This window comes from Lathamus discolor, chromosome Z, assembly GCF_037157495.1.
Source record: "Lathamus discolor isolate bLatDis1 chromosome Z, bLatDis1.hap1, whole genome shotgun sequence".
NCBI lineage: Eukaryota > Metazoa > Chordata > Aves > Psittaciformes > Psittacidae > Lathamus > Lathamus discolor.
Window position 1 is genome coordinate 92757847 of NC_088909.1, and position 24675 is coordinate 92782521.

Consider the following 24675-nt stretch of genomic DNA (forward strand, 5'->3'; position numbering starts at 1 on the left):
GTTTCTTGGTGCTTTTCTTGAATGTTTCATCACCACGTAATTTTTCTGATGTCTCTAAGCTGAGTGTTACAACACTTCTAAGAGAAGTGTACCATGCCATTGGACCCTGAATCTGGTAGAGAGAACTTAGAAAAGATGCAACAGAAGCAACTGTCTTCTCTGCAAGTCTAGACAACAACCAGTACCTCTGTGGATCTCCTTGCAGCTTTCAATTCAACCTCTCCAGCTCCTAACATATATACCAGTTACTACTTGTCAATGCAGAAATTGTGATGCATTAAAACCAGAAACAAAGCAAACACATTTAATATTGTGCTATACAGCTAATTTGCTTTCCTCAACATTTATTTATTTAAAGGGTTCTGTTAGATTTCCTTCGATGCTTTCATAGTCCTGCACAACATACATTCACTTTAGTGTAAAGTACCTTTTGATCTCGGACCGCACCATCCAGTGGTCCATCAGTCATGAGTGGTCAGTGTCCTACTTGTTCCAAATAAAATCAAAACTAGTTTTCTCATGGCGCAGTAAGAATTAATGGAGTTCAGGCTCCCTACATCAGTTTTAGCTCCAACTCTGAGTGAGGAAAAAAGGAAGATGCTACTATGGATGGAGATTGGAAACTTTCTGTGCTCTGCAACAATTCAGATCCAGGATTCCAGTTAAGCTTTCTTGGTACATCAAGTTTAACCAATTTAACCACTTTCCCCAAAACTTAACCACCTGCCCCAAAAATTCACAAATCAGAAAGTAACGTGAAGGCCATGACAGTTTATTTGGGAAAACTGTACCTGTCTGATAATGCTGTATGTATACATATCACAGCTTTATTTCCTCCTGGACATGTACATGTCATTAATACTAACCTCCTAGAATACATAAACTGGACAAAGATCAATTTTTGAACAGGTCTTAATACCTCCACATAAAATAAATTTGATTGTAGTTTGATGTAATTACTGCAAAGACATTTAATAAAACCATATCTGGCTCAAGCAAACATAAGCCATGGAACTCAGCTCAAACCTAGCTCATCACTATCTCACGTAATTAAAAGACATATGGGACCATATGGGAAGCTCGAGTACTGCTGGAAAGAGCTTTTAAGGGAAGTGATGAGTTTTGAAAATAGAAGAAGACAAGGAAGATAAAGAGCAAATCAAGCATTATGACTATGGTCCTTATTTTATGGTCAACCTTGCTGTTTGCAGCACTTATTTACCAGCTAGAAATGGAGTCTTTCCTCACTGATTGTCCTTTCTTTTACAAATGCTGTTTTTCTCCCCTTCATTATACTGTATTTTACTTCTTTGGGTGTGTACTAGAAGCACTGCCAAACACAAACTGTGTAAAATGGCAATATCCAAGCAATTGGGATGAATCTTAAAAACAAAACTATATTCATACATTTATTCCTTTAAAACAGACGTGTGGAGTTCAGCTACTGAAACTCACATGATCCAGCGAAAAAGTGGATGTTTCTGCTGCATAAGTGAGGAATGATTTGTACTTAAATGTAACTGTTGCTTAACTTCCTTTTCCAGGCTTTAATTTGTTTAAGCTATCTTTGACTAATTTAATTAAAAACAAAAAAGTAAACATTTTGCTTCCTTGAAGATTTTGTTATTTTTGCTTAGGAGAAAAAAAGATAGGATAAATAAAAACCCTCTTTCATACTGACATGTAAGTAGGAAACCAATAAGTAGGGAACACAGAAAATTAAAGGGAAATAAGCCAGAAAAATCCTTAAAAGATAGTGTTTACATATATATAAATGCACCCTGCTTGTCAAAAACAGTTATACAAAAATTAAGACAATTGTTAATTCTTGAGTGTTACAAACATTAAAATGCCACCTGTTTTCCAAGTCAGTTCAGCCAAGACTTATTTCAGGTCATTTATATTACTGAACATCCCTGAAAATTTGTAACTTAGTAAACTAATGAATCACAGTGGAGTTTCAACTCAGACAACTGGCAATGTAGATGCAAGTCTGAAGTTAAACTGAATCAGCAATAGAACAATGAGCAGATCATTTGAAACTTAAAAAATGTCCATGCAACATTGCTTGCATTCATATCCCCTTAATACACCTAATTTTTATTAGGCTAGCTATTCAAATACCCACTCACAGTAATGCTGTATACTAAAAAAATGCAAAAACCCCTCACTGTATTATTCATTTCAGAAAGGGAATTAAGTGGTGTATTTTTATATATGTGCTTAACATTCTACTACATGTAACAAGTAGTCTCCATTTTCAGGGAAAGTGTGAATAGATTTAAGTCCTCCTTTCTGAGCCAACATTTGTCGTAAGACAGTACTTGCTGTGCAAACTCGATGGCAGCTGATTTTTTTTCCAGTCACTGTGAGGTTTTATAATCAGTTCTTGTCATAGGCATCAACCCTTCATTCATTCAATCATAAAAATGTGACTTACTAGAAAAGGAAAAACAGAGTCTAAAGGCACAGAATCACATAGCTGCTCTAGTAGGAGTCTGTAAACAGAGAATCGTTTGAATTTAGGAAATCCAAATCTAGGAAAGTAAAAAGGCATCTGAAGCAGGCTTTTATCTCGCCAACTTCCTTAAAGACCCAAAGGGTTCTGAGGTCTACAAAGTATGCACTAAAATACCGCATTTTAAAAAGCAATAAGGCAAATAGCATACTCATTATTTCAAAAAAGTTACAATGGTAGTGTAGGCATACACAGTATAACTTAGTTACAATGCGTGGTACTGTTTCTACTACATAGCCCTATAACTGTTTCCTTTCTACATAATCCGAGATTAAACCAGGGTTCCAGGTGAGCACAAAACCATCCTTGTATCACCGAATGCCGCTGGCAACAGTTCTTCAGCAGCAGCATTTGCTCTGCTGCCTGGGTCACGTTCATGCTGAGGGAAGTTCACGAATCAAAGTTCAGAGATTAAACACTGTCATACTTGTGAAGAGCTTCTTCTAGCTTTTGTGTCACTTTTTGAAAAAAGAGTATTTGCTGCTGCAAGAAATGCTGCATCTGTGATTTAAAGTCCCTCACACGAATTTTGTGGAAATGATTAATTTCTGCTAGGGTCGCAAAAGAAATAATGTTACAGCGTTCTTGAATGCCCTCAGCTTTTTGGAGCTCCATCTTCCCCTCTTCCACATGCCGCTTACTCTCCTTTACTTTGGTAAGGGCTCCTGTGTAAAGAACAAAACAAAAGAGTTGAACTGTGAGGACAACGTAGATTCAACTACTGTACTTTAACAAGTGATTTAATAATAAGAAGTATTTGTATAAGGTTCATTCTAAATGTATTTAGATATGTGCATATATGTACACATATGAAAAGAAATAAAAGCTTTTTCTTATAAAAGTCATAGAACAGTGAATGTTGTTTAAAAACCACTGTATTTCAAGGCTCTAGCTTGCAAAAGTTAGTAAATCATGCCTATTTCACAATCTTAAGAATCAGACGGTGTCCTTGAGAGAACATCTGATAAGTATACCACTACTGGGGAGAAAAATGAAAGAAAATTAGTCAGATCGATTTAAGCCTACATAAATGCCAGAAAAGTAACCTCATTAAAAAACTGGACTTTGTGAAACATCACTTTTCCCAATCTTTATGAAATTTCAAAGGAGATCTGAATATGCAAAATCTTGCCAACACACCATCTTGCTTATACACTACAGATACTCAAAATTAATTATTGGGAACTAGAGAATCTAAACGTTTATTTCAGTTGCAGATATCTTGTACATCACAGATACACAAGACCTAACAGTCTTGTAAGAGCTAGAAATAAAAACAGAACAAGAGTCAACAGTTCTCCAAGTACCTACTTAAAGCACGTGCATCCTGCAAAAAATGAAGTATTGCCTGAAACAGACCTACCCAAAGCAGACTTATAACGACAAAGCACCAAGATATGACTTAAAACATTGATTTTCTTGGATTCAATTCTCCATAAAGCAGACTCTTTGCCTTAAATATCACATATATTTTATCCATAAAACTAAACCCAATCTGAACAATACAGTTTTTATCTTCTCGCAAGATGTTAGTGATAGGACATTTTCACATCCTTTATGATCACATTAATGTTAAATATCCCTTTAACTATTTGTAATGTTGTAACTCTCTTTCCTTTCAGACTACACTTCTTTACCATGTATGTGACGAGAGTTCACTGACACACTACTCACTTCACATTGCCATGAAGGAATGCTTTTCTGTACTCCCTACAGTGGCACTACCCAGCAGGCTAACAGAGAAACCTCTCTATATATTCCAGCAAGACAACATCTGCTGGGTAAGCAGGTCTGTCTTCTTGTCAGACTGAATCCACATATGTAGTAAACACCATTAAACAGTAAAAATATTGTTCGCCAGCAGTAATACTATCTTCTGTCCTTTCCTTCGTGTGCCTGTTTTACAAGCCATTTCAGATGTGCCTTCCCGCATTGCACCAACACATCTCTGCAATTCAGATCTGGAACATGACCTTGCGCATGGATGCCTCTGGGTTCGCTGCATGCATAGCAGATTCAGAGGCAACTGAGGAGCAAGGCTGCTGCTTGCTGCATTTCAGTGAGCCTACTGCACTTCACCCCCTGCCTATCTCCAGCCCCTCACTAGGCAGTCAGCTAGAATGAGGGGTCAAGGTATATTCTTACCATAAGCAAGTTAAAGTATCAAGTGATTTGGAGGACTTGGGGGAAAAAAGGGTTGTTACATATGTTAAATGAAATGGGGGTTATGTCTTGCATGATAAATAAGATCTAGAATTCCTAAAATCAGAGATGCATGTGCAACTTTACTCCACTTAGCAGTGGGAAGTTTAAATGCAAACACTCTGAAAATACTTCCTATGTCATGAGCACTTCTCACTATTAAATTTGTATTTTTCTGCTTAATTTGCATTTAGGCTGTGCTGTACAAGACACCTCCTGCCTGCAGCCCTGGTACGAGCTCTTAGTTGCAAGCGTAAGAATATCACGTCCAGTGTGATGTCCCTGCAGAAAGACTATACAAAAGAATTTCCTTTTTAAATTGTGGCAGGGAGGTTATTAACAAGATAAGCACAAACTGCAGGCTGCATGGCCGACAGAGCTGGTATTCAATTTTCAGAGGCCGCTCTCTGAACCTGGTTTGCAAAGAGCTGCCCAAAGGCCAAGGGCAGCAGCTCTCCATGGGGACTGTGAGATGATGGCTGGGCTCCAAACTTTCCTGGCCCCCATGGCATGCTGGCAGGTAGCTAGAGGCTCAGCACTGGCTGCTGCAGCAGATTGACCTCATCATCTCCACCCTGGCCCCAAAAAACACAACTGAAAAACATTTTCCACATGCAGAGGTGCCAGCAGTAGGACTGTGCCAGAAGACCCGCATTTTCTCCTCTAAGGAGTGAGGAATCTCCAAGGGAGGGCATGATCTGAAAAATATTTAATCACCTCTGCTGCAAAAAGGACCCTTCTTTCAAAAGACAAAACCAGGCTGACCAAAATTTTTCTCTGCATTCTGTGGGCATGGCAGGAATCCATGCACAGCCGTGAAAAACTGAAATTTGGGAGTTACTGGAAGCCAGATGGAGCTGGTTAAATAAATATGACAACTGTTCAGTTGTGATGTGGGAAACAGCTTCAGCTGTTATTTCTAGAATGAACAAACTGGAAGAAAAATACTGAAATTTAGAGCATCAGCAGCTGAAAGCACAACTCATTTCTGGAGAATGTATAATCTTCAAATTATTTTGCATCAATCTAAAACAGACATTACCAAACACTAGAGCCCTTCAGATGATATGGATTATGCATTATGCATTTCTTGCCATTGAAAAAAAAAAGAGAAAGATTTACAATTAGGGAAAGGAATCCAAGGGGAAAACCTGCAACCATTAACACTGCTCTCTTGATGCATATGGACTCATATTAGTCCCATAGTAGAATTTCCTTTTAAAAATAGACTACAACTGGATATCAGCAATATAGGACAAAAGACTATATGTATGCTTAAGTACAAACTTGCTTGTTCATTTGAAGTGCTTTTAAACTAAGTGTTGAATTATTAGTAAAACAATCACAAAACAATAGAGGGAAGATTTTAGCTTATTTTAGGGCAGTGAAAGAACCTTTCCCAAACCCACAGAAAAAAAAGCCCATGTGCTTTACTTTAAGAAGCAAATAATCATTTTTTTCAAAATGTAATTTTTAATTAGTTCAGCATCTACTGAAGTTCACAAGACTTGGTAGACTTATATCTTAGATTTAAATTTTAGAAAAAAGTGGTGTTAGTTTGCATGGCTTTGCAAGCAGCTTTACTAATAACATGCCACATTTAATCTCAAATTTTCTCTAAATGTTTCTCCATAGCCTACAGCCCTTGCATTTTAATCTACATGAGAAAAAATCTGAGCCAGAGCCGAGACTCATTGATGTCAAGGGTGCAATGATCCATGCAGGTTTCTAAGCAGTAGGACAGGGTGAGGGAATCAAGAAATAGAGAGCAGCCCCCCTTGTGTGCATCCCTGCTTGAAAACTAGGGTCTTGCTTAGAGATGTTAAAGCAGGGGATGGATCCCTTGGTAACCTCTAATGCCTCCCAACCTGCAACTCCTAACTTGTCACACCAGGCTGTACACCATGAACTCCCCCACCTCCATCCTCACTAACCTATCCATCACCCTCAGCACCTAACACAGCACCTTCCAGTTCCCACTGCTGACATCGCAGGGTGCTGAGGCTGACCAAGTCCCCTCCAGTCTAAGTACACCTGCAGAAAGATCCTCTGGGTTCTGCATTTAGTGATGTGAACATCTAGCACTGGTTTGAGCAACCCAAAATAGCAAGATGTATTTAAAAAGCAGAATTATGACAGCCCTAGAAAAGGCTAATACACATTTCAGGGAAAAGAAACAGGAGGAGCCACCTCCTAATGCATATTAGCTTAAGGAGATCTGCTAAATACATGTCTGGGATAAATACCCACCAATGCACTGTTCCCAGCGGAATGGAATACATAAAAATAAATTCTTGTGGTTTTTTTAGCTCCAGCTCTACAGAGTCTGTAAAGTCTTGTCCACGCATTTAAAGCTTCTGGTCCAATGAAAAGATCTTCTGTCAGAAGATCACGTTCTAGTACTCAGGAGTAGATTTCAGTGATGAGGGCCTGGATCAAAGATGCTGCAAAAAGCTGTGCTACATCTATTTCTGTTCTTAAAGGTGGGGAAAAGCAGCCGTGAATGCTATTTTTTATTGCCCAACACCTGATGTTAAACACAGTGGTGCTCATGGAATGCTGCTAAAGACTTAAGAGAAACTCACAGGTTTCAGTACTTGTTTTAAAGTACCTGTCTTGAAGTATGAGATTAGACAACACAGGACGATATAAACATGTTTAACAAGGAACATTTATAGTATTCTGCTATCAGCCAAGAAGACGGACAATATAAAATTGCTGCTAGAAATAAGTAATTCCAAGCTGTAAACCACACAACACAAACAACAACCTAGATGGGTACTAAGGAGGTATCAGGAAACAGTGCATCGAATCAGTAAGCTGCCCATGTAAGCACAATGTTGCAACGAGGCATGAAGAGTCATCCATATTCAGAAAAACTAAATGAAAAAAAAAATGAACCTGACAGCACACAAGTTTGGGTCAAACAAAAGATTTTGACATCACCTGCAGTTTTATTACACCAATAAATGCTTTGAGATTGGGTTAAGATTCAACTAAAGGTGGATTTAAATCCATACTCAAAACTGTATTCACTCTCCCTCCACACTGTAACAATGCACATATGCACGTAAACCTGCACTGATGCATATGTCTCTCCAAGCTCTCAAATTGCATAGCATAAACAGCCTACCAGCAGCCAGTCCCACACTGGTTCTTCACACTTTGTGTACACGACACTCATCCAAGTTGCAGCTTGCAAAGTGACTTGAAGGCAAAAGTTGTGGGGCTCAGCTCATGAAGACTGAAATCAAGACTGCTCTTCATTCACTTTCTTTGTCTTATGTGAAGTCATGTCTGCACTGTGCCTGCCAGCACAGGTGATGAGAAACCAAAGAACAGTAACTACTAAAGGTGTATCATCATTCCACTGTCCCATTCCCACCTCTTCTTTAAGCACCTGCACGTCAGCTTTCAAGTGTTGCATGCAGCCATCCGAAGTGAAACGTCAGCTGTGGCAGAAGCCTCTAATCCAAGTAAAGATAAATTCAGAGGGAATTCTTTGGGGCAGGAGTCCTTTTTACTCTGTATTTCAACAGTGCTTACTTACTACAGTGGACATCTGTTTCATGCCTCGGTCTGCTCAATTCTTAAAAAACTATAAGCAGTAATTGTAATACTGATACTGTTCATAACAGTATTACCATTTCTGATTGCTACAGCAGTCATCTAACTGCATACAGTAATAGTGTATATGGGATGAAACAGAAGTTGTCAGCTCAATACTGCTAGAATGCAGCACTTGAAGCAGCAGTAAGTATCTATTGAGGTCAGGGAGATCAGCAATTCAGGAAATACTGAACATAAAAGCTCACTCAGCTTGTAGGAACCAAGTTAATATTTTAGATCCTATAACTGTAATGTCTTTATCACTGCAATTATTAAAAGATTTATTTAATTTCAGTGATGAATTCTGCTGAAACAGAGGCAGTAGATTTCTTCCACTAGTAGTGTGAGATACCATTTCACGTGTATATTAGTTATGACCACAACAATCTTTCTTTCAGCAAATACCCATGTTCGTGCTACTCTATACTTTAAGAACTATTGCAAAACAATTGCAAAGTGAATGAAAGGAGACATGGGGGGCAAAAAAGTTAGTCCAGTGGTTCCCAATGATCTCTTACAAAGAATGTTACTTTCTGAAGTGCATTTTTAATGGAGCTGTGGAAGGGTGGGAGACTGAAGCAGTGAGCTGAGTGCCAGCCCAACAGGTTGCACTGCTCCTCACATGACAGCTCTTTGCCTTTCCTCTGGCTGGCCCTCGCACTGCCAGGAGGGAGGCAAGCAGGAGCGGGCACACTGCTGGGGATGCTGGTTGTGCTGCGGATGAGAAGCAGTAACCATTCAGAGGGACAAAAATGGGGCACCTGGCCACCAACTCCTCCAACCACGAGCTTGTACTTACTCTGTTTGTAGAATCTAATAGCAAATGATACCAGAAAGGATGACAGCCATAAAAATGTCAGAGTGGGGAAAAAGAAACCAAGTAAAAAAAAGCAACAAACAAGGGTGATTGTTCTGGCTTTGTCATTAGTGGTAATTGGCAAAACAAAAAAGCACCATATTCTTGATTACCACCTTTGAGAAATCATCCAGCCAACAGGCTTTGATGCAACAGCAACATGTCAAAGTCTGAAGGCTCCTCTGAGAGATGGCTCTTTCACAGGGAAGGACAGCTAGATCAGAAAATACTGTGATCTTCAAAGAAACACCAAAGTTTGACGAATAAAATCTCTCAGCAGTTGTATTTCAGAAATCTTGTGCAAACAAAACAACCTGTGTAACAAACAGTTTTTCAATTTTTTACAGCAAGGTACAAAATGAAATTTTGTGCCTTACTTGCCAAAAGTAAACCAACCTTCATTTCCACACCATTCAGATGCCCATCATGATAAATGGTCTAACAGAAGGCATAAATGTGTCCTTCAAAGTAGCCATTCACTCCTGAAGGGAGTGCTCTGAACTAGTCAAACAACTCTGCTTTATTTCCATTACAAGACATTGTTTCTAATATGAGACACCATCCTAAAAGGGAAAAAACAATATATTCATGATGTTGCTTTCATCAAAGAGTACAAAAGCAGAAAACGTAACTAGAAATTTGTTCTTTTTCCTTACCTAACAGTGAGATTATTCAGCTACAGCTCTCTGCTTGCAGACTGGGAACTGTACAACCTGGGTAGCCCACGTGTGTGTAGCACAGTTTTGATTTACCCTTCTTCTCAAAGAAACTACTTTGGAGAAAACAACATTACCTCTAATCCAGAGAGTGCTGATAGAACAAGTCTGTTTACATGGCTGTCCCACTTAAACTAGATCTAGCAAAGACATTATTATGGGATGACTGAAATGACTAATCCAATAAAAAACCTGCATTTGGCCCAGAGGAGAGGGAGACGGTGGCTTAGGTTTATCAATGGCTCAGTTATGTGACCCAGCTCAGCCCAGGGCTATGCAACCATTAACTCCAACACAAGGGAAGTTGCAGAACCACCATATGAGATTACACATAACGTTACATCCTACCCCAAAAACCAGCCCCCACCACCCCACCCCCCCCAATTTAAAATGAAACCATGAAACTGTGTGTAGCAGAATAGAGATTTTACTACACTGACAGACTATTCACTTAAGAGCACTGTGAGAACAGACTAACAAAAGATGCTGACATTGAGATTCTGCAAATTCTTTACATTTTCTGGCTAAGATTTGGAGTGGAAAGCAGCATAATGGGATTTGCCTAAAATTGAAACCAGAAGAGGTCTCCAATAGAGACTAAACTGCATAAAAGAAATGTCACAAAGTACTATTACAGTAATTAAAATAGGAATGACTTGCTACTTTAAAATCTGGTTTTACAGTTTAAAACAGAAAAAAGCAATCAATCTCCAACATCAAACGCAACATGATGAAGTCACTTGTTCCTTCTGAAAGTGCCAACACAGCAGTTTTCAAAACCAGTGTAATTCACAGATGTAATTCTTCTCCTTAAGGGTGCAAAACTACTTTAGCAATATTCTCTTTTTTTCATAGTGAAAGCTAAAAATATAAACCATATCAAATTGCAATTACTTTAGTATTACAGGGTTTTACCTACAGATACATGAAAACAGTAATAATGCTTTTAGAATCAGCAACCTAACAACAGTTAAAAAAAGTGAGTTTAATTTTTTATTGTTTTGTTGCCCATTGCTCTTAAAACTCCCGGAATAAAACAATACTACCTATTAAATCTAGCCTTATAAATTACAGTACTGTGCTAACATCTAGGTTAACACTGACCGACTGAAGGATTATTTATATCAGACAGAATTATTCATTCTTTCAGTTACCCTGTTGCAAAGCTCATCCAAAGCTGTCACCCAGACACATTCTTCAGTTCAAAATGAAATCACCTTCTAATCTATACAATTCAGATATCACACACAAATAAAACAGTTATTGCTAGAGACTGCAGAAATTTAACCTTAAGCTCACCTGCTGGTTTTCACATATACATTAATTAATATATAACCAATTAATGATGGTGTAGAGTGCAGAATCACTCAATTTTAAAGAACTACCAGGGTTAATTGATACTATATATGTCTCATAAAGATTTTTATTTATTTATGTAACTTTACATAATGTGATACTTAAGACCTGATTATCTGTGCATGTATCTATCAGCTGGTGTCCACACACACAGGAAGGGCATACATGGCCAGTTTATTTATCCAAATCTACAAGGACTGTAATCACACCTGTGCATGTTCAGAGGCTCCAAAATGCTCATAGTACTGAAAATAAACTATCACACTGTCAATGTGCATTTCAGTTCCAGAGACCCCAGAGGAATCTACAAACTCTGGTGTGCAGCGCCTCTAGTATGAATGTTTTGCTGGGCCATGCTACACAACACTTGCTATGTGACTAACAAACCATAATTTGCCCCTAAAACAGTTAATAATAGGAGGCGAGAGCAAGATGGCAAAATGAATGAAAGAAATATTACAGAATTATCAGTTTATTGCACCTACTGCCCCACACAACCTCATTAAAAAAAACAAAAAAAGCCCACAGTGCTAGGTATCCAGATGTAAAAACTGTGCAAAAGAGGATGGAGTTTTTCCATTCAAATCTTGAACACAGATGCTTTAAAACTAATACATCTTTGTGTATCGTACACAAACAGTGTTTCAAGCAAACAAATTATCTTACTTTCACCACTAAAGCATGTTTGAACTGTGTTCATGAGTAGTTCTGACTTTACAGGTACCTACAGTGACATGTGAAAGGAGACCTTTCAGGAACAATTTGATCTTAAAATCGAGGTAAACTGTGCATATTGCTTTCCATCGCAAACAGAACATTTTGCACCCCAGCCTGAGAAGCAAACACTAAGTTATGGTGGTTTTGCCCAGTCCTAAGGCAGTCTATTCCTTTCGACAGTCACATGTACCACTTAAGGAGTTTTCCTTTAGTATAGCTTCAGCTAACATTGCAGACTGCAGGGAATGAAACTTAAATGAGACTGGTCACCAGAAATACAGTACATTTGCCTGTTAGAAAGCCAGCTATGCCTTTTAGGGTTGACACACTTGAAAATTTAAGTGACAGCAATATGCAGAAGTACCATGCTGAAAGTGATTGCAAGTACACCTAAACTGGGCATCACACACACTTTTAAGGAAATCTTTGTTTTTCCACTATTTAAGTTGGTCTATGACATTTTGGTCATCACAGGTTCTGCACACTAGTTTCTCCCAATTCTGATACTAAGGATAGGCATTTTTTCTGTTACAATGATGCTACAGCCTCTAAATAGGTTTTGTAAATGCCATCTTCATAATACCGACTTAAAGGCAACAACCTAAACAGAAATGATGCTGTGCATGTGTGATATAAACTAATTTTCAGCAAAACTGTTTAACAGCATATGAGCAGAAATGTATTAATTCATCTTCCAGAAGAGACAAGATGAACATAAGACAGACAGAAACTATGGTGCAAATGGATTTAAGCATTATTGTATTAAATGGTAACTTCTTCAAAATTTTCATAAGGTTCATAGAATCATAGAATAGAATCATAGAATAGTTAGGGTTGGAAAGGACCTTAAGATCATCTAGTTCCAACCCCCCCACCATGGACAGGGACACCTCACACTAAACCATCCCACTCAAGGCTTCATCCAACCTGGCCTTGAACACCACCAGGGATGGAGCACTCACAACCTCCCTGGGCAACCCATTCCAGTGCCTCACCACCCTAACAGGAAAGAATTGCCTCCTTATAGCCAATCTAAACTTCCCCTGTTTAAGTTTTAACCCATTACCCCTTGTCCTGTCACTACAGTCCCTGATGAAGAGTCCCTCCCCAGCACCCCTATAGGCCCCCTTCAGATACTAGAAGGCTGCTATGAGGTCTCCATGCAGCCTTCTCTTCTCCAGGCTGAACAGCCCCAACTTCCTCAGCCTATCTTTATACGGGAGGCGCTCCAGTCCCCTGACCATCCTCATGGCCCTCCTCTGGACTTGTTCCAGCAGTTCCATGTCCTTTTTATGTTAAGGACACCAGAACTGCACACAATGCTCCAGGTGAGGTCTCACAAGAGCAGAGCAGAGGGGCAGGATCACCTCCTTCGACCTGCTGGTCACGCTCCTTTTGATGCAGCCCAGGATACCGTCGGCTTTCTGGGCTGCGAGCGCACACTGAAGCCGGCTCATGTTCATTTTCTCATTGACCAGCACCCCCAAGTCCTTCTCTGCAGGGCCGCTCTGAATCTCTTCGTTGCCCAGTCTGTAGCTGTGCCTGGGATTGCTCCTACCCAGGTGTAAGACCTTGCACTTGTCATGGTTGAACTTCATAAGGCTGGCATCAGCCCATCTTACAAGCGTGTCAAGGTCCCTCTGGATGGCATCCCTTCCCTCCAGTGTATCAACCGGACCACACACCTTGGTGTCATCGGCAAACTTGCTGAGGGCGCACTCAATCCCACTGTCCATGTCAGGTTCATGGGAGACGGGTGGACAGAAGAAGAGAGGTAACACTGCATACTGATATCCATATAACATATGGATATCAATAACATATTGATATCCATATACCATTTTTGAGAGAAGCAAGTAAAATGCAGGTTCCACATCCCTTCTTTATTGAGGTGCTAGGAACTACCAGCTTTTAGTTGTCATTCTCTGCAAAGGCTAAAGGGAAGCAAAGAGCGAGTGCTATTTATGTTGTTTGCTTGTCCATCATCTGCTTAGCTCCACTACTGTCCTAAGATGAACAAATACAGCATGTATAGACAGCTTAAGACACATTCACAGGAAGAGAACCCAGATTCAAATGAAATTCAGGCTGTTTCCCGAGTACCCTTTAAATGCTCTCTCTTAGTGATCTGAATGCTACAGTACCTCTCTAAGGACAAAATTAAAGAGGCTTCTTGCTGCAAGAAGAATACAGAAGGTAAACCATCATTAATGCCACCAATTAAAATATATAATACAGAAGCATATAATTTGAAAGATAATTTGAACATTGTAATAATATAATGCTATATTCATATTATGTATAAGAAATGCTACATATTATATAGTTACATTCATTTTAAACTGTAAATATATTTATTTAAATTAATATATTACTATAGTACCTATTCTATAGAGAACACTGAAGTTTTATAAAGGTAGAAGAGAACTGTCTGCCTTTTTAGGAGGAAGGGATCTGCAGTTTTGAGTTTGGGTTTACACAAAAACTGTAAGCAGATTCAAAATGTACTGTCATTATCATGATATTTCCTAAAATAGATTTTTTTTCAGTATACTGCCAGTTAGCCAGTATAACTATTCATGCATATAAAGATTCAAAATTGTAAATCTGAAAAAAAAAAAAAAAAAACAAAATACAGAATAACAAGTTACTTCTTTACCACAGGACAAAAGAGCAATGTAAACTTCTAATCACAGCATGAATCTGCTTTTCCCATTGTTAAGAAATAATTGTATGAAGGCATAAAAAGGGTACTATAATTCATTACTATCACAGAATTTGTTCACCCATGATGTGCACCTACCTAAAACAAAGGCTGAAACTATCACATATCTTCCAGCTCTGATGTAATAACAACCCAAAGTCACTAAGAACTGAACATTGTTTAAACATTCTGTCATATTCTGACATATTCTGTCACTGATTTAATGAAAATCCACTCCAAAACTTAAAATACATTTTTACTAGGTTTTTAAATTTATTTATTTTTATTTAATTTTAATCCTCATGTCTGTCATGAAAGATAAAGACAAGAATGTGTAGAAAGTGTTTGCTGTTTGTTTGCTCTAACCTGCTAATAAGACTCATGTTTTAAGAACTAAGCCAAATGTGACTTCATTTTTTAATCAGAATTTTCAAATTCTGTGCTATTTGAACCAGGTAATTTAAAATAAGTAAGGTACGAGCTGGATGAGTTTATACAGTCTGTACACATTAACTTGGCATTTTAACTGTTCAAACAAAGCCTAACAATGAAGTCATGGAAAGATGCTGGAAAGGCTGAAAAATGTCCTTGTTTCAAAGGTGACTTGCAAAATAAAAAGAATCAGCCAGTTTGTTTGGTTTTGATAATATGCTTACAAAGACTTGGGAAGAGCTCAGGGAAATACTTTCCATTTGCAGTCTACCAATTCTTGTTTTCCCTCTTTGGATGGAAGTCCTTTTGGCAAGACCCGGAGCTCTCAACTGCAAGAGAACCATCTCACTATCTAGATTCTTCATAAGCTTCAAGCTGAAAAGGAACTACAGTCTTTGAAATAAAATTACTTCCTCTTTCTACAATGTAACTTTCAATTCTTGAGTATCTACACTGCTACTCTCTAGCTGACCACAGGGTTTTCCCAGTAGACAGGATCTTGCTTCCTATGGTGAGCAGGTACCTGTAAGAGCAAAAGAGGTGACACCGCACTTCCTGTGGTCAAACTTAGAGGTGTGACCAAAACTTCTCCAGCCTGCTAGGTCCAAGTGTGCAGTCTGGATAGACTTTCCCGTGTGCAGTAACACGTGCAGTCTCTCCTGCAGGAGGAACAGTTACAGCCTTCCTCTGCTACCACCTGCTTTTGAAAAAAAGGGGGTTTATCAGCTATGAAATGCCTCTCTGTCATCAAATGCGTATGATACCTGTGGTTTTCAAAAAGCTAACAGAAAGAGAAAGACATCATGACTGCATGAATTTTGCTCCCTTAGAAAGCTAAGGTAAGAAGAGCTTGTGGGGGAGTGTAAAAGAAAAAAAAAAACAAAAACAACCAAAACTCATACTTCAAAAAGACCCATGCATCTTTTAGACAGAGTACTTTTTTCCCATCTTTCTGTCTAATCTTCAAGAAAGGTTATTACTCAATTTTAGTCTTGTTTATTGTTATCCTGATTTCACACACTGTAAAGAAGCTATAATTTTATACAGTTTCTAAATGTGAAGATTTTTTTTCACATTTTAGTCATCTTAAAGTCTCAGTTTCCTTCAGGTTGCCTTCAAATACTGGGTGATTCAGCAGCAAGCAGACAATGCTGCATCATCAGTGTAACAGCAATGGGGAGGCAAAAAATACAAGTCACCATGGAGCAATCCATCTTCATCCATTCTCATCGAAGTCCTTAAACAGATGAAATGCAGGTACCCATCTCTTTTTACCACTTAAGGGTCATCTGGCTAGAATTACACGCCCAGCTCTTGGCCAGTAGCTACCTGAGTTGAACCCATGTAAAGTATATGAATTGGAGGGACAGAGGGGGAAGGAAAAAAAAAGGTGGATAAAAGTAAAAACAGGGATGGAAAAACCACGTCTGCACAACAAATTAAAAGGTTAGAAAGTAAGTAAGAGAGAAAAGTGCTGTTTTTACACGGTGATATAAAATTTTAGGTATGAATTTTGACCAGTCTTATTTACGCATGAATGTGCATACTGCTCTCCTTCCCCCTGCAAAAACAACATTGCTAAAAATGTTACAGAGAGTTCTACGTTTCAATGCTGTTTGTGGTTTTTTTTTTTTTTTTGATGCCTGCAAATTTGATGCATTTCCAGCTGGAATGTTTTTTTGCCTATAATTTTGTAAGACATTCTAAAAACATACTCAACATATTCTTCAAAGCCAGTGTCTAGAGTTACATTTGCTTCAGGTAAATAAGACTATTTGCCTTATTTCACTGTTCACAAACAATGATCAAGAAGCAAAAAGGTACTTCGGTTATTTTTTAAAAACAATTCTCTTAAATTTTGGCATGCAGAAAACAGAATAGCTGCCTACATCTTAGTAAACATTTAGACCACCTTCTCAAATCTTTTTTGCAAAAATCGTAACCAAAAGTTTGTCTAGCATTAACACCATAATGTTAAGAAAAAAGGAGAAATCTGGAAAGCAGAGGTGAAACGGCAAGTTAGTATTTCTTCCTCTTTCAGGAATCACAAGAGGCTAATTATAGTAATGCCTCAAACAAGAGTTAAAAGAAATCCCAAAATCTGTAACTTCCCTACCCTCACTAAGCAAGTATGAAGACAAGAGAGCCAGATAAGCATGAGCTACAGTATGATCATACATGATGTCAAATTCTCACATATGCATAAATTTTCTGAATCTGAACGTGCATGGGCCTGCAGTGAGCATTTGTGTTGAAGATTATTGAAGTTAGAAGATCTCATCAGTTGAGTGAAGCTCTAGCAATTAATATTTAGGAATTATTTTGCCAAGAATGCCTAGGGATTTTCCACAAGTAGACCTTCCACAAGTAGACCTTAAAATAAACACACACACACACACATGCAAAGTAATTACAAACAAAGGGTGCTTTTTTGGAGGCTGCTTTTCTTCTCACAATTAAAGCAACTGAATCTAGTTATTTCTTGAAAAACACTCAAGTTCTGCAAAAGAAAATTACAGAAGTGTAGCTTAGGTTTTGAGCCAACTGAACTTAATATGCCTCTTCTACAAATATTTTGCCAGAGGCTAAAGAAAACTTACTACAGGTATATCTAACATATTTGGATCTTCCACTCCAAGAAACACAGGTATGCACAGGATTACTTTCATGCAGAAATTTAGAAGCATTTACCTATGGAAGGCTGGCGGTTAGATTCGTGTAAGTATTTGTGTGCTTAGATGCTCTAGACACCACTCTGCCATCATCTACCCCTACAGGTGCCAGTTTTCTCCTAATAGCCTGATTTTCCAAACAAAACCTATAAAACAACAACTCATTTGTAAGGGATGTATGCCTTGGGTCTAGTACGCTCAGTGCCAGGCTCACTGGGACTAGCAAACAAAGCACTCCCAGAGGGTTACCAGCTTGTCCTGTTCTCTGTTGTAGGGCTCCATCCAATTAATCTTTAGATCTGGAGTGGAACACACATGAAACCAGGTAAGATCTCTCACAAAGCACTGACAAGTTGATCTTCGACCTGCATGTGGGACAGAAAAGTTCAGATCTTTCCTATGTCTCTTCTGGAGCAGGAAATACTACTCTTTCTTCCCTCACAGAAAACTCCTTAAACACTGGGCACTTGAGATGAAGGAATCTTTTAAAATCTCCCACTGGAGCTATCGCCATCTCATAGAATACTTACAATACTGTAAGATAATAAACACTTAAAAAATATTCCCACAGTTCATTGGTTCCCATGTTTTACAGAAGGGACCAAAATGACAATCTCTCCTTGCAAACTCCAGAACGCGTATGATGTCCTCAGCACAGGATGCAAAAAGACCTGGACCCCAGAGCCATTAAAAGCAGGACCGTTAACACGTTTTCCTGCTAATCTGCCAACAAAGCAACAGTGGGGCTTGCATGGCTTTGGCTCCTAATTCTAGAGAAAAGACAAAGCCTAAACAGAGGGCAAATTTTGTCTCTGACATAGAGATTCTCTGTCCTTCTCACAGAAGTTGAAGAAATTATTAAAAAACCCCATATATGCAGACTTCTCACTCCATACCACAAAACACACTTCCAAATCACATTCAGCAGCTGCTCAACTCTCTGCAGAACAGCAAACCCATGACAGGACAATGCAGTTGAATATTCTACCCACAGACATGGGCATGGTTTGGGCACAGCTGCCTTTGTTTTTTGGACCTTGTCAGGTCTAGGGAAATACAGAAATGGAGTCTGGAAAACACCTAATTTTTTATGCCAAGTGGACTATATATTTGGACTAAGCAGAAAACAAAGGAGAACTACCCCTAACTTCAGAGTTGGTCTTCTTAAAAGCACAGCCATGTAAGCAGTGCATCAATCTGGCTACTGTTTCTACCACTTCCAAGGTCACTTTGGGGTCATTTTACTGCACAAAGATGTTGTACACTAGAAAATAAAACACTTGAAGAAAACCACATCAACTCTATTTTTCAGATGATCTATGACCATCACTGGATATTTGTTTAGTCTGTTCAGACAATAATAATTCTCAAAACTGGCTACTATTCCAGACAGTAAATTTAAAAGAAAGCTCTTACAATGCAATAATATCAAACAGTTCGTTTTGTCATCTGAAGTTTACAGTTTGGAATTGAAAAGTTATACCTTGTTACAAGTAACTCTGAAAAGTAATAAAACAGCAATACACTGGGTGCGAAAACTGTCTTCCTCTCAGTTTTCCCCGTTTGCCTGTTTTGTAACAGGAATGACAACAATGAACACGTACCCCTGTTCTAACCCCGTTCAAGCTCTTGCCATTTTTTGATGGCAGGTATGCACCAGGGATAATACTGTGTTGAAGGCCATGTTAGCCCGGAGGTGCTGGAGCATTAACAGCTGCATGCAGGCTGGCTGTATGTTTCTCCAACCAGCTCCAGGACAGTGCTCTGACACAAAATCAACTCTACCTGCATCATGCTCATGTACTGTTCTAGTGGAAGCACGTTCAGATGAATTTTCTTTCAGGAAGGTAAACCTAACCAGTAAGCGCAAATTCAAACAGAACTATTAAAGAAAGAGGGTTGAGTTAAGTATCCATCTTACTCTTCCAAATCCTCTCTTCAAGGTCACATCTCCAAAAATTATGCAGTGAAGAACTCTATGTAGCCTTAAAGCTTGAGGATATATTATTTAAATAGTGTACATAATCTTTTGGTTCTTTCCACCCAATACAAAATCCTTCCTTCTATTTTTTAACAAAGGCCCACAGTGTGAGGTGTCCCTGCCCATGGCAGGGGGGCTGGAACTAGGTGATCTTGAGGTCCTTTCCAGCCCCAACTATTCTATGATTCTATGACAACTCACTTTAAAATGCTAAACACAAGGCATTGCCAAGGCTGCCCTTCTCTCCAAATCTACGTGACTTGTAAGTTGTTATCAGAACATGCCGCAGCAGCCAGCAGAACAACTGCTCAGAGGTTTGACTGCACACTTCCCTCACCTCTTCAAAATTGTATGAATACTGTTTAAGTTTCCACTCACAATTTTCAAGATTTGACAGCAGAATGGAGATCTGAATTTGATGTATGCAACTCCTAATAAAAGCTTACTTTATTAAATAACATCAAACTGCATGCTTGTACAAAATGTTTCCTCGGATCTTCCCTGCAATAATACACGGCCTGGGTGCCTGCCTTTTTGATCTGTGGGAAAAAGCCTCTCCCAACTCTTTAATCATCAGACTCAATGTTCTGTTTCAGATGCAAAAACCCTGGAAATGTCACATAAGTACACAAAAGACTGATTCACTATGGGTGACAATTCAAGCTCAGCCTCTTGGGATGCAGAACATCACTCACTAATCTCCCAAGTAATTTTCAATAAAGCTCATGCATTTTCTCAGGTAACTGTTACACACACCCATTTCCACAGAGCATGTGTGGTATTTTCTTGACCTCTTTCACAGCTCCAATCCCCACACCTCCCTGATTTTTGAGTTGAAAACTATGGGTAAGGTATGTAACAGCAAAAGTAAGGAATGATAGGCTAGTCTGCTTGTATTGCAGCATATATGAATATCATTAATTTCACCGCAGGGAAATTGTCTACACGTACATAGTGCCACAAACTTCTGTTCAGCTGAACAAACGCCACTAGTTATAGAGCAGATATTCCTTATTTTCTGAAGTTTCTTTCTCTCTGACAGATCACAAAGCACCATACAAGCAGCAATCTGAACCTCAGATGCATGTTTCAGCTAGAAAGACGCTGAAAGCATAATAGGAGAGCAGCATCTTTCTATGATAATAAGGGCAAAGGATGAAAAACTCCAACTAAGAACCCTGTGGCAGACCATTATACTTTCAAAGGCACCAAGAAAGTTTAATGCATGGCCAAACTGAGAAACCCCAGCAGCTTTAAACATCTCATCTGACTGTCTGACTCTGCAAAATGCACATACCACCATGCACACCTCAAAGAAGGTGGTTAATGGGAGGATAACCTGCATCTTCAGATTCCTTTATGTTTATTACCTGGTAGCTCAGATATTTAAGACACCTAACATGCATCAAAGAATAATACGTGTTTTCATACCACTTGATTTCCAGGCTTTGTAAACAAGACCATTAATCTTTAATGTATCAGCAGCACAGGCAGATGTGGTTTCTTTCAAAGATACAAAGCCAAATGCAGCAACCTCTGACCAGTCAAATTCCCAACTATGTCTAGACCTTTGGTACAGAACAAAAACTGTCACTGATTTGTTTTTTGTATTTTTAACAGATTTACCCGAGTAAACGTGGAAAGATATAACACAAGGCCAGCAAGCCAGATGCAGGGCAAATTTAGACCCTGATCCCAACATCTGCATGCTCACTACTGATACATAAAACTCCATAATTTCAGAAAAAACATGTAAGGATGTTACCTTTCTGGACGTGGATGATGTCTGGAAAGTTTGCCAAATGCCCCTGATACAGCGCTAACAAATCCATCACAGGATCTAGGTCCTGCCGGGGCTGATCTGCAAAGAGGTCCCCGATGGCGTCGTAGGCTTCTGCAGTGAAGGCTATGGCTTGGTTAAGGCCAGCCGAAAAGGCCTGCTGGTCCAGCTCAAATGCCTGACTGAGGCACTTAAAGGAGTGCCCCACCTTCTGGTATTCCTTCTTGAAACCAGTGACTTGCTTGCGGGCAAACTCGTTGGCTGTGTGATTAAGCTGCAGGGCACTCTCATCCATCTTCTTTGTGAAGGCTTTGAAGCCATCTACCTGGCTTTCCACCTCCTGCAAGTCCAGGCTGGCCCCAGGGCCCGTGGGGACACTGATGGTCAGGAAAAAGTTAGCACCTACCATCTCATCCTTCTCAGCCTTGCGCTTGCCTTGTTTCCAAGCCTTCTCATCCGTGCTGGGACAGGTGAGGAAGTGCTGGAAGGCATCACACTGAGCCAGCACAGGGTGGCTGCACATGTGGTCCATCCACCAAGCCAAGCCTTTGCGACGTTTGGAGATGAAGTCCTCCTCGAAGCGGCCGGTGGCCTGCTTCTCTGGCAAGTGAGGCACAGAGATGACGGGGAACTTCTCAGCCAGGCGCCCGTAGAGCCAGTCAAAGTGCTTGTAGCGGCGGTGCACCTGCTGCCCGGTGTGGCTGGGCACCAGCTTGTAGGCGATGTAGCTCTTCATGCCCTTGAACTTGGTCTGCTTGGTGGGGTCCTCGATGGAGCACTGGAAGGGGTAGGGGTTCTCCTGCCACTCAGGGCCCCGGGGGCCCAGCACCACGCACAGCTTGTCCCCGTCCTTCACGAAGCCTGACGCCTCGCCCAGCACGAAGGCCTCCCCGCCTGACTTGACGAAGGTGGAGAAGCGGTTGAGGTTGCGGCTCACTGTGGCCGAGCTCTTGGCGCCGCCGCCGCCGGGCGGGTGCGGGTGTCCCGCGGGGTGACCGCCGCCGCCGCGGGAGCCCAGGGAGAGGTCGGACCGGGTGGACAGGCGGTAGCGTCCGGGGGCCCCGCCGCCCGCCGTCTCGTAGTCGGGGTAGGAGCTGCCCAGGGCTCCCGGCTCGTCGGCTACGGTGGAGCTGTCGTCCCAGTCGTCGTCCCAGTCGTCATCGCTGCCCTGGCTGGGCTGGTAGGAGCCGCCGTAGGGCGCCGGCGGGAAGGGGTACCCGGCGGCGGCGGGGGGCAGCGGGAAAGGCTCGGGCGCCGCCGCCGGCGGAGGCTGCTGCGCCGCCGGCTTGAAGGCGGCGGGGGGCGGCAGCGGCTCGAAGCCGCCGACGGGCACGTTGGCGTAGCGGGCGGGCGGCGGCGGCTCGGCGGCAGGGGCGCGGATCACCTGCACGTAGGAGGCCGGGAAGAGGCCGCGGTCGCCGCGGCTGTTGACGCCCTCCAGCCAGCCCTCGATGTCCTGCTCGCTGCACAGGCTCAGCACCTCGTGCTCCCGCAGAGAGATCTCCCCCGGGTTCTCCGACCTGAAGTCGTACAGCGCCCGGGCACGCAGCGCCATGGCCCCGCCGCTGCCCCGGGGCAGGGGGTACTCCCCGCTGCCGCGGTACCGCCGCCCCTCACCTCACCGCACCGGCGGCGCGGCGCCGGCGGGGCTGCCGCAGCGAGAGCGCCGGGGCGTCCTCTGCCTCCGCGGCCCGCCGGCGGGGACGCCGCGGCGGCTGCCTGACCGGGGTCCGCTCCGGTCCGCGGCGGCTCCGAGTCCCGGCTTCACCCCGGCGGGCGAGGCAGGGCGCGGGGCCGGGCCGGCGGCCGTCCCACGTCGCCAGTTTCGCTAATCCAGAGCCGAGAGGCAGGGCGGAAGAGCCGAGCGCAGAGCGGCCGCCCCCATCGATGGGCCCGGCCCACCTCTTACCCTCCCCGCCCGCCCCCTGGCGTCAGCCCGGCCCGGGCCCGGGGCGCTGCCCGGTGGCCCGGTTCGAGCGCGTCCTACCGGGCCTCGCAGGTTGTAGCGCCGCACGTTCGGTTCCTAAAATGCGCTGGGTGGTTTGTCAGACGCCTGGCAGATTTCCGCGGTTCCTCCCGACCCCTCAGGTTTGGTTAAGAAGCTTGCGCACCTCCTCGGGCGCTTGGTTCTCTTCCCAGGGCTCCCGTGATGCTAGCTGGACGCAGCTCCAGCATCTCCGCGGGAGGTGCATCGCCCAGGTGGTGTGGAGGGTCGCACTGTTTCTGGAGATCCTCTTCCAGCTGATCGTGCTTTCGAATGAAGTAAGGTTCAGGTTAGGAAAGCGTACGTTTTACGTGTGGAGAATGTGTATTTCAGCCCTCTCAAAAAAGGTGGTCATCCTGTGGATGTGGGGTTTGTGTGGAGCAGCCTCAATCCCGTTGTGGTGCTCTTTTCCCTGCCCTGGTCATTTCCTGTCATAACTCCTTCACCCAGGACAATAACACCTGGCCCCCTAATCACGTGGTTCCCATCCCATCATCTCTGAGCTCTCCATGGATCCTGTGATACAAGTTTCTCCCAAGTTTCTACCTGTTCATAAATAATCAGTTCTCTGGAGGAGATGCGCCTGTTTGGACCCCAGTTCTTTGTGCTTTCCCATCAGCATCCTGCCAGATACGCATTTCTTGCTTGTTTTGCTGATGTAGTTCAAAGTTCTTAAAGGTCTTTGTGTCAAATAACTCATATTTGCCTGGGGGCAATTCACTGGAGTGCTACAAGGCCACTGTTTCCTTTCATTTTTGGTTTTAGTGCTTGATTCATGTGGTTTGCTTCTGTTCACTTTTTTGTTCATTTTTCTTAATTCTCCCAACATTAAATGTTATCACAGTGCTTCGGTGTTACTGTTGATTGTCTTGTGTTCTTCACATAGTTCTAATATATCAACTCACCCCAGCCTAGCATTTTGGCCCCAAGTTGTTTTATTGCTCAACTATAGAAGTCTGTTTCAATTAGCCAATACCACTAGTGCTGAAAGAACCACATCGTTCACCATACAACAGCCATCCCAGTGGTATACATTCATGTTGCACCACCTGTGTTACCATCTCCAAAACCACGCACTAACTTTGCAGCAGCAAGTTTACAGAGAGCAATTCCGAGTACCATCATCAGTGCTGAAGTGAGAAGGGCCC

At 41.7% G+C, this 24675-nt stretch overlaps 1 protein-coding gene across 1 annotated transcript; it reads right to left on the reverse strand.

The window, feature by feature from the left end:
* Positions 1-756: 756 nt before the first annotated feature.
* Positions 757-23331, reverse strand: SNX18 (sorting nexin 18). The gene is made up of 2 exons (XM_065663164.1): positions 21529-23331; positions 757-3183 (listed from the first exon to the last, which is right to left on the reverse strand). The coding sequence occupies exons 1-2, from the start codon at positions 23096-23098 to the stop codon at positions 2930-2932; spliced, it is 1824 nt and encodes a 607-aa protein (XP_065519236.1). The 5' UTR covers positions 23099-23331; the 3' UTR covers positions 757-2929.
* Positions 23332-24675: the final 1344 nt, after the last annotated feature.

What these genes read in the sequence shown, in the direction of transcription:
- SNX18 (XM_065663164.1), bottom strand. Translation starts at nt 23,098, where the DNA reads ATGGCGCTGCGTGCCCGGGCGCTGTACGACTTCAGGTCGGAGAACCCG. An exon ending in CATCATCCACGTCCAGAAAG is followed by an intron (nt 3,184 to 21,528) that starts GTAACATCCTTA and finishes TTCTTTACACAG; the next exon opens with GAGCCCTTACCAAAGTAAAG.